This window comes from Parasteatoda tepidariorum, chromosome 7, assembly GCF_043381705.1.
Source record: "Parasteatoda tepidariorum isolate YZ-2023 chromosome 7, CAS_Ptep_4.0, whole genome shotgun sequence".
In the NCBI taxonomy this organism is placed as follows: Eukaryota; Metazoa; Arthropoda; class Arachnida; order Araneae; family Theridiidae; genus Parasteatoda; species Parasteatoda tepidariorum.
The window spans coordinates 19,595,863-19,612,418 of NC_092210.1; the positions used below are offsets into that span (position 1 = coordinate 19,595,863).

At 26.2% G+C, this 16,556-nt stretch overlaps 1 protein-coding gene across 1 annotated transcript in view; it reads right to left on the reverse strand.

The window, feature by feature from the left end:
* Nucleotides 1–16,556, reverse strand: part of LOC107436770 (rabconnectin-3 alpha) — a gene marked incomplete in the record, with an annotated part of 96,733 nt that overhangs the window by 77,264 nt on the left and 2,913 nt on the right. Inside the window, 8 exon segments of the mRNA XM_071183145.1 lie at nt 703–881; nt 1,901–2,086; nt 3,045–3,168; nt 4,196–4,302; nt 5,860–6,034; nt 9,607–9,685; nt 14,522–14,593; nt 15,452–15,577. Coding sequence (XP_071039246.1) covers nt 703–881; nt 1,901–2,086; nt 3,045–3,168; nt 4,196–4,302; nt 5,860–6,034; nt 9,607–9,685; nt 14,522–14,593; nt 15,452–15,577 — 1,048 coding nt within the window.

Sequence of the window (16,556 nt, forward strand, 5' to 3'; positions counted from 1 at the left end):
TTTATTAATTTTATCAAAACTAATAGTACATAAAACAATTCATATGATCCTAAGATTTCCAGGCTGCAAATCAGCAGACTTTGCCAGGATACACATATTTATTACATTAAATTCTCAATATAACATACCTGCAAACATTGTAGAAACAAAATAATGGAGATTTTATTTTACAAGTAAAGTTTTGTTACATAATTCAGAACAGAAAGAGAAATTTAAAATTGAAAATACAAGCACGTACATTTAGTGAAGTAAAAAAACAAGTATATTAATCTTAATCTAAAGAAGATTTTTTTAAATCATAATTTATAAATATTTAAACTATAAACAATCACCATACTGGAGTACTGAAAACAGTACTATCTGTTGAGGAACAAGAGAAGTACTTTTGCCATCAGTGTATATTTAATCGCCAATCGGTTTTTTTAAAATTTCTTCAAATACGAAGAAATTTGAGAATATACGGGTAAACAGGAGATAGTCATAAAATACAGAAGTCTTTATTAAAAATTAGGAAACTTGGCAGGTATGATATAAGAGTGATAGACTAAGCCTAAGTAATAAGGAAACAACAAATAAAATTTTCCAATTAAAAGAGTTGTAACTCTATAAGCTTATTAATAGAGTAATAATTATAATAATAATTATAACTCTCATTAAGAAATAAATATGTAAGGGTTAAACTTAATTCGTAATTGACATTACCTGTTTCTGCATTTATGCTTCCGGCTAAATGAAAATGCAAACTAGGTGTTACACCTGAGCCTTGTATTCCAAAACTATGAAAATCATGAACACTGTATGTACTAGGAAGAACAGCTATAGGTTCATGTGGATCTTCAGTAAATTGGCTAGCTTGGTGTTTTTTAAACTGATTGAAAGACCTGAAATTAATAATAAACATCAGCTATTGATAAAACATAGTTCACATAAAGAAAAATGTAAGCAATCAAACCTTGATTATTCTATTCCTGAGCATTTCAATTTTCCGCATGCATTGTCTTGTTTTAAAGGTCCCGTCAATTACGTCAGTCTTATAATGCTAATAATTAAAGTTCAGATCGTTTTCGAATTAGCATATTCCCGAGCCTATCGTTCAGAAATTAGATCGTGATTTTTTTAAAAAATTATTGCAGTAATTTTTTTTAGAAGAGAAATAGTAATTCTAATACTAATGATGTAGAAAATGAGGATTTGTTATAATTTGGTAGAAACACTTCCACAGCACATTAGATAATTATACATCAGTTGATGGAAATGTTTAAACTTGTGATGTTCAATGTTCAAGAAATAGTTGCAAAAACTAAAGAAAAAAAATTATGTTGATGCAAATTACAAAATAAAACTACAACAGGTGCTTATGTTTTGGGAAAGAATGTTCCTTTTGAAACAATGAGAAACTTTCTGCAATTACTCAAACTTATAAAAATTCACAGCAATTGATTACAAGTGTTGAAAATTTATTGCTTGTGATGAAAAGAAAAGAGTGTGTTCTAACTGTAATTTCTAAATATTTTGAATAAAAACAAGCGCTTATTCATCTTTCTTTTGTATACAGTTGTCTACATTTCTACATACATCGGCATTTTATCAACGTACATCACTGTCTACATTTTTTTAAATGTTTGCTAAACTGCTAATGTGCTCAATGTATAGCATATGTGACACTCCTAATTATACAAGTAATCAGTAAAAACAAACTAAATAATCATGCATTCAAAGATCATTAAAAAACTAATTTATATTTATGTTACTATTTTAAAGTAGGAGAGAATGTTACAATAATTAAATAACAAATAAATCAAGACAACAGCTTAGTGTTATAATTAAAAACTAATAAAAAGAAATAGGATGAAATTTTATAATTTGAAATAAGATAATTAAAGAATATAAGTTAGCTTACTTCATGTGTTTTAATCTTTGCATGATTTTTCTTCTATGCCTCTGTGTTTGCACTCTGAGATTTTGACATGCAACACTTTCAATTTGCTGCAAATCGACTAACCCATCTTCAGGCATTAAAGTCTGCACCCATATCCGGCATATGTTATCCCGACAAGATGTTACAAGCATGTTAGCAACAGAGTCCCTTAAAAAGTTTTTAATTTCCTTGTACTATTTAATGGCAAAAAAACTTAAGCCAGAATAGTTAAATTAAAATGTAGTTATTCTAAAATTAAAAGAAGTCATTTGAACATCAAACACAAATATAATAATATTTCAATAGTGAGAAATACTATTTCAAGAAGAAAAATTTTCAAACTAATTAGTCTACTGAAGAATTCTTTTCAATGATATTTTCTTAAATTAGTTGACAGAATATTATCTCAATCATAGTTAGTTTAAGATATACATACACGGCTATTAAATACTTCATTATTTATACAAATGTCCGACCCTTAATTTACAGATCAATATTGATATTTTTCTCTGTCTGTTACTATTCTTCCTTAGATTAAAGCTAAAGAAGCTAGTAGAAATTTGGCGACTGCTTTTTAGATGCAGCACCTGATAGAACAAGTGATAATTAATTAAAAAGGCTCAAAATGGATCATTTTGCCTTTAGAGATAAATTAGACACTAGTGCCTTTATTTAAGATCCAACAGAGGGCTTAGCCCCTCAGTAAAATAAAAATTAGTGAAAAATGCTTATACGTTCAAAGGCAACTATATACTTATATTGTAACTAATATAGCAACACCCTCATAAAAGATTATTAAGAAATTAAAACTATTAATGCATCAGTTGTCTTTCTTTTTTTTACAAGATAAAATGTTTAATTTTTCTGAACTGATAACGGAAGGACGCTTTTTTAAAATAAATAATAGATTTTGTAACCTTTTCAAGCAAAACTTGGTTATTTAAATATAATCTAAATTATTGCAAATGTCATGAAGGGCATGGGTAATACTAACATAGGAAATTAATAATTAAAATTTTCTTGAGTGCAGGGATAGTTAGATGGAGACTTGGCCCAATTCCCTTTAACAAATAAATTTATTCTGAAATCAAAAGAAATAAATATTTAATGGAACAAAGCTGCTTACTTTGGCATAAATTTACTTGTTTTCCTCCATGAAAGACCAGTTATAGCTCTAGGATGAGCTATGTAAATGAAGGTATAATTTACATCTCCATGATGACCAGTATGTCGCTGGGATGAAAAACTTACTAAAACAATAAAATTACAAAAATAATCAATATTTATAAATACTTAACCCAGTTATATATTAGTTTTAAAAAGTTTATACATGCAAATTTTACATTAATTGCAATTATGTACAATTAAATACAAATCATCAAATCATACAAAACCATAGATTTTGTAATAAGAATTAAAATTTTGCTGAAACAATTTAAGAGTAACAAGCTTGTTAAAAAAAAGAAGCAGATAGGACAATATTTTAACTGATAATGCTTTGGCTTTCACTGTGTAAGTGCAATTAGAAATTTAGCAGTATATAGAGTTGTTTTCACCAATAGTATTCCATATTTCTACAACTGTTTCACCAATTTAAAAGAAATGTGTATGTTTTGTAGTTACATAAAAAATAGTTTTTTTTTAATCTTTGCCTGCTTTTTTTTTTTTTTTAAATAATTATAAACTAGAGCTTGAAAAATTGTATAACACAAGTTTTATGGCAATTATATAAGTAACTGTGGTCAACAAAATTAATAATTTAAACAAAAGATATTTCCTTCCTGGAGAAATCAAAACATCTACCAAATAATAATTAACATAGTAAGCATAACTACCTAAGCAGTAAATGTAAAAACATTAATTCATAATAAATATGTAGCAGAAATATTTGATTGATTTTTTAAACATAGTGTTAGATTACAAGAGCTTAATTAGAGCAAAATTAAAAAGTATGTTTATTTTAATAACAAAAAAAGAGTAAAAGGTTCAATTTAATTTTAAAAATAAAAACATTTCGTCATTAGTATACTCATTTTCAGTAACTATGTCTGTTACTACTTCCAGTGCAATTATTTCTATGAATTAATTGTTTCTATAAATTTATTGTACTGAAATTTATAGTGTGAAGATAGATAACTATTCAGCATTAAAAAATCAATGTTATTAGTTTACAAAATGAATAACAGTAACCTTCTAGAGAAAAAAAAACAAATATTATTATAATCAAACATTTAATTTTTACTAACATAACAAATATCAACAATTACAAAATCTCACCTATCTTACTGCTAAACCAGATTTTTACCAATCTGTCAGATTTTCCAGCAGTTGCAAATAAAGTTCCATCAGGAGAAAACTTGAGAAAAGCTACAGGTTGAGCTGTCCTGTAAAAATTTAATAACAAAACACATTAATTAGCATAACATGTAACATTTTCAAAGATGCAAATCAATGTATCTATGAAAAAAATTAAGATTATAATAAAGATTTATTAGGGTTATTTAAACCACAAACCACAGCTGTAGAATTGATTGTCAAAACATACCACTCCAACACTAAACTGTTCTGAGAATTCAACTCAGTACTTAGAATTAAAGGTATTTCAGGCAATTAAATTTTATATTATATATTTTAGATAAGTTAATTTTTAAGCTACTTAATTTAGTAAATAATATATAGATAAGAATATATTATTTATGTATAGATAAGAATTGTTTTTTAATTAGTTAGAATTTAAGTTATTGGCATAATACTAACTTAAAGTATTTTTGTTTGCTTATTTTTTTAACATTTGTCTTTTATATTTTAGTACAAATAAATAAATCGGATAATCTAACAGATTTTTTTAGTAACTATTAGACTGCTTTTTATAATAAAAAAAATACCAAATATTTATTTGCTTGCAATCAGAGCACCAGGGAAAAAATATGTAAAAGGGACGCCAGTGTTCCATCTGCATCAAAAGATTAAAGAATTCCAGCTTTTCATGCTCTCTAGTCACAGTACAATTCTATCAGCATAAGTACTGAACATTGCAAGACCTATCTGTGTTTCTGAGACTCCAAGAAAATCTGCTGTAGCTTGCTTTAGAATATTGACAGGGCATGACTACCCGAGATCTCATCTTAATTATATTGGCATCATCAGCTCATCTGACGGAATTCTCTGTGACTCTGGTCAGCTTATGATAGCTGAACATTTGATCGGTGCCCTGCGCTAAGTGGTTTCAGTTGTATTGTCGAAAAGTAGAAAGCATGTAAATTGAGACACACAAAAAAAGATATCTGAATAGCTTTAGTTCTAATGATCGGATTTTACCTAAGTATGTCAATCCTAATGGTTTCTGGGGTGACTTCAAATGTGCTAATTATTTAGCGCTAACTATTAATTAAGTTGCAAAATCGGACGCAGAAACGCACTTTCTCTGCATAAATATATAAATTTTTTTACATATTTGGATTTCTGACCCTAAAAAAAGGGGGTGGCAGTAATTTTTTAATTGCTTAATTAGTTTTAAAAATATGACTTAAAACGCAAAAAGTAAAATTAACATTAAGTGGTTCGAACTTTGGATTGCTCTCCTGACCAAACTACGGGGACCATATTTCTCAGATTACAGCTACCCCCTATACTTTGAAGTTTAAGAATTCAAATAAGTATTAAAAAAAATGTCTATTCAGAAAAAGTACACTTGTGTCCAATTTCGTAACTTAATTAATAGTTAGCACTACATAATTAGCATATTTAAGGTCACCCCCAGGAACCATTAAGAGTGACACTCAGTATGTGAAAATCCAATCATTAGAATGAAAGTTATTCAGGGTGATATCTTTTCTTTTTTTTGCTCACTGTACACTAATGGTATAGGTGCTATATCTTGTATTGTATGACATTTGTAAAATAAATATTGAACACTATAATAAACAATAACCAAAACTTACTTGCATGTCCAAATACAGTTCCATTTACATTGTTCATCAATATCTTGAACAGAACCATCTTCAGTAGTGCATTTCACTTGAATATTTGTAGGTTCTTCTTCAATGACATCATCCTCTCCTGCAAGTGACAACTGCCACAGCTGTATACTTGCACCCCCAAGTAACAAACGTGTTCCTAAGAGAAAAGGACTTTTTTGTTAATATTCATAAATAAATAGTAGTTGATAATATCTTTTTCTAAAAGAAAGACAACAATTTTCAACTCTCTCATTCAAGAGCAGCAAAATAATTTTAATAAAATTATAATAAATTAACATTGCTTTAAAATTAAGAAAAGAAATCCTCAAAAGTAGAATGATAAATATTGTAAAAAAATATGCCAGTTCATTTTTCAGATTATAAAAGTTCACTTACCTAGGCAGTTTTAAAAACATTCTTCGGAGATGGAAAATTTTATTTTATGCAAGTGTTAGTATTTTTTAATTTCATTACAAGCGGCGAAACTGAGAAAACTATAACTAGAAATAGTAGTAACTCGGGGAAGAATTTTTTTTCCACATATCGATATCAAATCAATACAAAACAAATAAATTTTAAGATATGCTAAAAAAAAAGGAGAAGATTTTTAGCTTACATTTCTCGATTCACAATTTTTCACTATCATTCACAAATGTTTTTCACAATTTTGTAAGCAATTCACAATTTTTTCTTTCAATAAGGCTTGATTTTGAAATCAATTTTAATTATATTTTATAGTTTGCTTATAAAGTATATAGATAGCTTTTTTTTAATTATATAAAAGTTTGCTTATAAAATTATTCATATCTCACAGTTTCTTTACAGTTTTTGATTTTGCTTCTTTTCAAAAAATAAGAAGTCTATTGATCTGAAACTAGGTGGACTTCAAGCTGCCTCTGAAGATAGAACCCCAGCCCTACTTAGAACCTTAACCCCTGAATCCTCCCGACTCATAAATTATCAATAAAAATCAACTTTCATAAATTACAAGTTTAGATCAATTTTCTAAAGCTTCTTACATTAATATTATGAGATCAAAAATTTAATTTTCAGATTTTATTTATTTCGTCATTTAAAAAGTTACATAACACTTCTAGCACTCAACATTTATATCACTTTCTGACTAGCTAGAGTACGAAAGACAGTACTTAAGCTCCATGCTCAATGTCAATGCGAAATTCAATCATTTTTCGACTGCGACTAGCAGAACTTATCAGGATATTTCTATCAAGAGAATTTCCCATCAATCAAAATTTTCCAACCATTCTAAGACAGGCTAGAGGACTCAAATTTAAGCTGCAGCTCTATGCTAAATTGCAATACTATTTGCAATCATTTCAAGACAATTACCAGCAGAATTCATCATGAAATTAATGCTAAAGGAAACTTATCACCTGACGAATTTCCAACCACTCTTTGATTAACTAGAGTGCTCACATTACAAGATCTCCTCTGTGTTTAACGACAATGTAAGTTTCATCCTTTCCAAAACAATAAAAATTAATCACCATATTAACATAAAAGTTAACTGATTGGTGGAAAAAAATTTTCTGTTTTCTGAAAAACTAAAGTGTTTGAACATGATCTAGAGATCCTAGCCTGCTGACAAATTAAATAATTATTTCTTGGTAACTTTGTTACAAACAAAATTTATAGCCATATTATTTCTACAATAAATTCATTGTCAATCAAAATTTCAACTACTGTCTGATTAACCATAGGGCCTACATTTTAAATGGAGCTCTGTACTGGATGAAATTTCAAGTTTTTATCATTTCCTGCTCACTACACATACAGATTTTATAAATATATTGCCAAAAAGGAATTAGTCTTCAATCTAAATTTCAACTACTAGTTTAAGTGTTCTTAAATGAACTAGTTCTTAAATGAAGGAAATGGTTGCTTCAATTATTTTTTGACCTATCTAAGCATAATTTAGATCGTCAAGTGAAATTTACCAGGAATCTCGATTTTGGCCCCTTTTGGACTAGCTAGAGTGCTTAAATTTCTACAGGAGCTCTGTGTCTGATGATAATAAGCAATCATTTTCTTAAGAATTCAAGCTAAATTTATTTACAAACAAAAATTTTTTTATACATTTCAACTTTATCTAAAAGGTGCAAAACAAAAGAGTAGAAAATAATAAAATAAAGTAAAATTTCGTCATACAAAAAGTGCAAAGAGCATACTTTTGGTAATAAGCGTCGGTCATGTGTGATGTGCCTTTCTTTGTTTCTTTCTGTTTTGTTAAAAATCTAACTATCATTTTTTTTTCTTCATATTTTTTATTTGAAGTGTTTTATTTTCTTTAGCTAATCATTAAATCCGAATTTCTATTTTAAATTGTGACCAACTTTTATTGTAATTCAAATTTTTTTTACACTTATTGAATCTTTTTATTGAACAATTGTGTCATTGAAACCCAAAAATATAATTTAAGTAAAGAGAAAATGAATAGTATCAACATTTTATTTCTTGTATAACAATAATGAAAAATAAAAATAATAATACCCTTTGGAAGAAAATCTAAAAACAGCATTCAATAAAATTCAGTGATATGATTTTTCATTATTTAATATAGTAACAACATTTCTTGAAAAACAGTAATGAAAAATATAAAATAATACACTGCAAGAAATTTTAAAAACAATACTCAATAAAATGCAAAGTGATTTAAAAGATCTCTAGCTTAACTTCATGGAAACTTACTAAATCTAGATATTTTTAATATAACTCAAAGTATCATAACACACTTCTTTAATTATTAATGCATGAGTAACTTATTAAAAAAAACACAATTGTTTTCAAACACAAAAATAAACAGGCATTAAAATTAGGTGTTGTATGTATTATTAATTAAAATTAGATATTATCATTAAGATACTAACTTACATTTCTATAGAAATATACAACAACCAGTAAAAGTTAACATTTCAACAATGAAAAACTTTAAACTTAAAGAACAAAACAAGACATTGATAAATAAAAACATAAACAAATAAAAACAGTAAACAAATAAAGTGATAAATTGCCATAATTAATTGTAATTGGAAAATAAATAAAGAACAGCCATTCCAGAATTGCTCATATGGTATCAATATATAGTTATGTTATGCTACATTTTTCTTTTCTCAGCCAAGAGACAAGAAACTAGGCCAAGTGCAGCTAATTGCTGATGCACAAAATCAGCTCTTTAAACATAAAAATATAATTTAGTTTTCGTTTGTTTGCATAAGTTTCTCCTAGAAATAATTTCCTAGGATGAAAACTGAAATTTTTCTCGAAAAATAATGATTTATTCGGCATATGTAAATATAAGTAGCTTGATAAAAAGTGCATCGAGCTATCATAATTTTTAAAATCAAATTATTTCACAAAATAAATGATTTTGCAACATTGTATCCTTCTATGTTAAGTCTACAAGAAAAAGTTTATTTCATTTTGCTTGTAAAATTTTGGCTCTCGATCAATCAGAGAATGTTATACATATCATCAACCCTCTCATGAAGTTAGACGGAAGTAACTCTACACACTAAAAACATAAAATTTGAAATAAATTTATTTTTGAATATGTTTAGAACTTAATAAACACTTCTCTTAAAACATCACTAATTAAACCAATATTGCAGCTGTGAAGTTTCTCTAAAGGAAAATTTTTGATATGCAAATTGCTGAATTAAAATTTTTAAACGCCATCTATAATTGATAACAAACAATCAAAATATTTACCTGATAAATTCCATGACAGTACTTGAACCTGATATTCAGTTTTAATAGCAGCTGTTTGAACCCACTGATAATCTAAACGCTACAAAAATAATCAATAATATAAATGAAAGTCAGGTAAAATCTAACAATACTAACAATAATTATACCCTTAATAGCTACCTAATCAATTCATATACTCAGGTCATTTTGACCTATCCGTAGCTATTCACATTAAAAGAAAATTATTCACAAAAAAATACAATCTTGTGTTAGAAGAAACTAATAAGAGAAAAAGATATTTTCTTCTTTTTTTTTCGTCAGTTAAATTAAAAGTATGAGAAAATACTTTTGCAGTAATGTTGATGGCAAATTTTTTCAATAAAATAATAATCTGCTTCATAACAATAAGTCCCTACTCTAAAACAGAAATTGAGAGTGAGAAAAAGATAAGAAAAGAGAAAAAGATATTTTCTCTTTTTTTTTTCTTCAGATAAATAAAAAGTATGGGGGAATACTTTTGTGGGAATATTGATAACAAATTTTTTCAATAACATAATAATCTGCTTCATAACAATAAATCCCTACTCTAAAACAGAAGTTGAGAGTGAGAAAAAGACAAGAAAAGAGAAAAAGATATTTTTTCTTCAGTTAAATAAAAAGTATGGGGGAATACTTTTGTGGGAATGTTGATAACACATTTTTTCAATAAAATAATAATCTGCTTCATAACATCAAGTCCCTACTCTATAACAGAAATTGAGAAAATTAAAAATTTACTCAAGTTTTTTGCCAAGTTATATTCCACTTATATTACTGTTATACCCTTAGACGTTACTGTTTACTGTTATACCTTCAGTCACTTCACTGCTTAAACAATAATTTCCCTCTGGTAAAATTTAATTCTGATTACTAATATAAATATTTACTTTGTTAAGATTATTCTCAACTGGTTAAATTTTAATTAGTATCTTTATTGGGGGAGATATTAATACATTTTCTAAGTGATTTTAAATTTTAAAACTATTTTTTAAACAAGTAACTTTTTTTTAAAAAAAAAATGTCCTTTTAAATGTTTATTTTCTCATAATTTTAAGTTTAAATTATAGAAAAAACCTTTTAAGTTATTTATCAATAAATCATTTTTCGTTAGTTTATTTTAAAAGATAAAAAATATGCACAGAGATTTAAAAGAGACATAAATATATGCACATAGATTGCCTTTAATTAGTTTTATAAACTACAAATTTTTCTCTTATTTTGATAATGAGAGATAATTACTTTTTGAAATATACACCTAAAATAGTATAAGAGGATAATTTAAAAATTATTGAGGATTAAATTTAGTTATTACATACTATTACACATTTTGATAAATTTTTACAGTGTGAAGTGAGTGCCCTTTCAAAACTCAAAGTGCCTTTTTTCAGAGAGGAATCAGCCTGCCCTTTTTATTCCTGGGAAGAACTCAGAGCAAATCAAGGAAATTAAAAAACAATTTTTACTTTTCTTACAAAAGGAGTTTGGGAGATATATTGTAGAACCTTGAATTATGAGCCGAATTTATTCTAGAAATCAGCTAGTAATCAAGAGTAGTTTCACATGGGAAAAAAAAATCAAGAACTTATAAGAAAAAACAGTTAACATGTGAACACATGACAATCAGCAGTAAACACTATTATTCATAATTGAAAGTTCTGCTAGTTTTCAGGGATGAGATTAGCCAAAAGGCAAAAAAGCTGAATTTCCACGATAGTAAATTTTACGCAAGCGCAAGCCTTTAATAATAAATTCCAGACAGTTTAAGGTAATAAATAATGTGTTGACATACAATTGTGTACTAATCTATTATTATATAAATGATTGCATTGATACTTAACATTCAGTGAAAATAAAAATTACCAATTGAAAAAATAAAGCTGGAAATTATATTTTCCCACAGTTCACATAAGAGACAATTATTACTTGAAAAACTACCTGGTTTAGCAAATTAAAACTACTGAGAATATACATTAATATTTCATTTCTTTTAATAAATACTGTTATGTGATTTATAGCAAATATATCAGTAATATTACTTTTTAAATTATATTGGAAAAAAAAACTTTAACAATGGACCGAATCATTATGTTCATATTATAGTCTAATCTAACTAGAGCCCTCTGAAACATATCAATAACAGTGAAGTAGAAATATATAGTAACTCCTTAACATACAAAAATTGCTATTTTAGTTTGAAAAATTACATGACAATCAGCAACTGTTTAGATAATTGTTTTTTATTTGATAAGAATTTTGCATTTTATAGCATAAATAACAGCAATTATAAATAAAATTTTGATGATGAGTTAATTAACTCTTTTTCCAAAAAAAAAAATTAATTAAATCCCTTTTTAAGTGATTGCTTTTGTTTGCTATATCTTTTATGTTTGCTATATTTAGTCGTTAGTCCATCTTCAAACATCTTGTGACAAATCCTATTTTTTCTTCTTTGCAAGCACAGAATGTAAGTTTTGAATATATTCCCTTCCAGTTTCTCTGATGTTGTAACACTTACATATACTAATAATCGTCGTTAGAAAAACAGTCACCTTTATAGTAACTAATTTTAAAAAAAATTACTTCTTACAAGAATCGCGATAGTTGATCTTAAAATTGCGTGAATATGAATAACAATTATGGATTTTGAAATCACATGAATATGAAACTAGATATACGATTTTGAAAATGAGAAAATACAAACTGGGATATAGAATTTTTAAAACGCGTAAATACAAATCACGATTCATAATTTTTAGATCGCGTAAATACGAATCATGATGCGTAATTTTTAGATTGCATAAATAAGAATTATGATGCATAATTTTTAGAATGCGTGAATGCGAATCCCAATGCCTTATTTTAAAATCACGTATAAATACGAAAATCAATGTTTGATATTATAAACCGCATGAGCAAATCAAGACATTGAATTTTAAACTTGCGTGAATACGAATCGCTACATAGGTTTTTAAAAAGGCGTAAATACGAATCACAATATCGGATTTTTAAATCTCGTAAATAAGAATCGCAACGTACAATATTCAAATCGCGTGAATAAGAATCGCAACACGCAAATATGAAAAGCTATGTTTGATATTAAAATCGTGTGAATAAGAATCGAGATATTAGCAGATTCCAGGCTTGGGACCTCTAAAAGGCTTGTCAGAAGCAGCGTCGTTTGAACTACGAAAATCGGATCTATCTGGAAGGCGGGTAAAAAATTCGAAAAATCTTATCTGCTGCGTGTAAAAGGGGAGAAAATAGCTAAAATAAGTAAAAATGGGAAAGGATTGGTAGCTATGTAGTTTGAATTTTCCGTTTCTCTTTGAAAATCTGTGAATTTTCTGAAAAAGTGGAATACTTATAAAAAAAAGTGAAATTTTTAGAAATTGATTAAAAAAACAGCTGAAATTCAAGAGATAAAAGTGAAAAAACGCGGAAATCCGCTAAAAAGCGGAAAAATCTCATCCCTGAGTTTTTTAAGTTAAAATTTCCCCAAAATTCACTCCTCTTATTCATAACCAAAACCTTCTTTTGTGTTATATCCTTATCATTGCCTTTAAATCAAATTGCTCGCAATACAAAGTGCATAAGTTTTTGCTTTATAAAAGATAATTTTAAGTGGATAATGACTTAAAATACAAATAGAATAGAACAAGTTCGAAATTTTATTTTTAAATAACAATGAAACACATTAAAATTTGCACACAAAAAAAATCACTTTTTGCAATGTAAATGTAGTTTAACAAGTAAATTTATAAAATTTAAAAATTTAGCCTTTTAAAATATCTTTTTTTTCCCCTATAATGAACATAAATCTTAGAATTTTTTTAAGCAGAATATTTGTTTTTAACTAAAATGCTTTAATAAAAATTACTTCGAACAAACCTCCTTGCTAAACAAAATTAAGAAAGAGTTTTATTTAATTTCATAAAAACAGATAAGCGCAAATTATAACAACATCCTTGTATATTGTTTAATGCTGAAATTGTTTGTTTTTAACAGTTATAACGCTCTTTAAAAAAAAGGGATATGTAAATATACATGTTTGTTATGTCAAACATAAAAGTTTTTATTTAATAGGAAATAAAAATTCAACACATCATTTTAAATAGCTTATCATTAACAATAAAAAATACATATCATGAACTAATTTGTGTTTTAAAAAATTAACTTTATTTTAAAAACATATTTCGTAAAAGAAAAGAAATTTTTTTACATATTTCATTCAGACAAGTAGTATCTAATAAAAGTCAAAAAAATTTTATAATCAATGTATCATTTGTAAAACAAGACTTTCACAAAAGAAATTTGAGTATAATTATATTAGCTAAGGAAAGTTACTGTCTAATTAATTTGCATAAATATTTATCAGTAACAAAAACATTATTTTGAAAGTTTAGTGAAAATACTTTTTAGTAACTCAACTTTTACTCAATGTTTGACTCAACTCATAGTCAATAACTATTGATTTGAAACATAATAAACTTGCTTAGTATGCTTATCAACAAGAAATCAAAGTCAGCACATTAAATCAAGGGGAGAGGGAAGAGTATTAAGATGAGCTGCATGCAAAGATTCAAATTTTATCTGATAAAAGTTACATTTAAAATTAAATAGTAAGAAGATTAAAAATTCTGAAATCAAAAGTAACACATATATATGCTTGATTAAGAACAATGGAAACAAAACCTGCAAAAAATGCACAGGAAGGTCAAAATGCTTCTACAGGTAGACAAAAACCTTTTGCACACTAGAGAGTATATATGTAAAATTTAAAAAAAAAACAATTCAGAAAAATTTTAAAAAATGCAATTTTGAGTCGACTTATCTGAGATTTAAATTTGAAACATTTTAATGCTCCAACTAAATGAATAAAGAAATAAAGAAAACTTACGTGACTAGATGATTGATTTAAAAGAGGGGTAGGCTCATAAATGCAAACTTCATTTCCATAAGCAGCTGCAATCTAAGCAATGAGCAAATATAAAGTATTACAAATATTTTATTAAATTTCCATACGCATTCTGTATTCTAAAATGTGTGAAGATGAATATTGACTTGTATTAACTAATAACATTATTGAAATATTATGATTTATTTCAAATAGCACATCATAAATAATAATTAAGTTTAAAAAAATACTCCAAATATTTCTTCATAATTCAATGTCTAAAAAATAGCAGCATTGAAAAAAATTTCTTAATATGCAACAAAAAATCCTTACATCTTTGTAAATGAAAAATAAAAAGGAAAAATTAAAACCCTAGATTCTTGTACTACCTTATTTACACTAACATATCAAATATGGAATGGTTATTTGTGAAGATAGCACTGAATTATTAAACATTTGATGTTGTATTTTTAACAGTATATATATATGTTTGGAAAGGGCAAAACATACAGCTTTCTCAAACAAGACTATGCTTCAGTGTATTGATAATACAAAAGAATATCTCTTAATCAAAGCAATTATTTCCTCTGATTATTTATTAACTCAGAAAATAAATATCGTATATCATGGTGCAATTTTACAAAAAATTATTAATTATCATGGGTGGAAATAATAACATTTACAAATAAAATTCTACACAAGTTTGCCGAGATACCAACTGTTAAATAATCCAATGCTGTATATTAGAAACTAATTATGCATATAATGGGTTCAAAATATACATACTTCCATTTACATAATTTTTTTAATTTAAAACTCAAATTTAACTTCCCTATTTAATAAATATATTATTAAATTTATATCTCAAAAAACATTATAAAAAAATTTCCTTAATCATTATAAGTTATAAAGTAATATAGGTACATTACATACTTTTCCAACATCAGTTGAAGAATCTAAACACCCAACTTGAATATTTCCATGAATCAAACCAGGTATGATTTGTACCCTCTGAAAATTACTAGCAAGAATCACAATATTGCATCCTGATGCATATGCCTAAAAAAAACATATTTTGATCAAATTATTATCAAATTGGATCTAAAATAAATTAAACTAAGAATAATATATTATTAGACATTAAAAACACTCATTTTTAATAAAATTACAACGTTTAGTTTTGAACATAAGCAAGAAAAAAGATGACTTTCAAGGAAAATATAATCATAAATTTTGTTTTCTTCACTGTGAATTTTTACAATATAAAAAAAAATTGAATGGATGGACAAACATTCTTTATAATTAATTAATTAATAATTAGGTAAACATATTTCAACAATTTTCTACTTGACATTGCAAAATATGTATTTATAGTTTTAAAAAAAATATACGTTTCTTATTCGGAAGGAAAAAAAACAATTTTTAAGATATTTTAATAACCTTCCCTAAAAGGAGCCTTCAAGCCCTGATGGGTTAATATTAATTTTATTTACTTCAATTAATGTAAAACCACTTAAAAAAGCTAATGTAAATTGAATTGAAATATTAAAAAATTAAAATAAATAAAATAAAAAATAAATAAAAAATTAAAATAATTGAAAAACAATTCCAAAATTAAAAAAATGAACTAATGAAATTAATATTTTATATGCAGGTATTAATCATAAAAGTTTCCATCATTAAATTTAGTGTATACACATGAACATGGGGATATTCAGAGAATTTTAAAATTTCAATTTTAATTATAATTTAAAAACATTAAAGTATATAGTAACTCTTTTTTTTAAAAAAATAAAAAGTAGAATTTTAAAGAAATTAGCAGCTACATTTAAAAACAAAAGCTTTTTTTTATGAAGTAAAAAAAAACTTATTTTGAACTACTGTATAAAAAAATATAAAACTAATATAAAATATTTACAAAACAAGGTTCTAGAAACTGCTAGTTCTGGAATAGCAAGGTAGTGCTGCAAAAACAGCTGCTAAGAACTGATTCAATAAGCAGAAACATGATTTCTACTAAAAAGGAATGAGCAAGTTA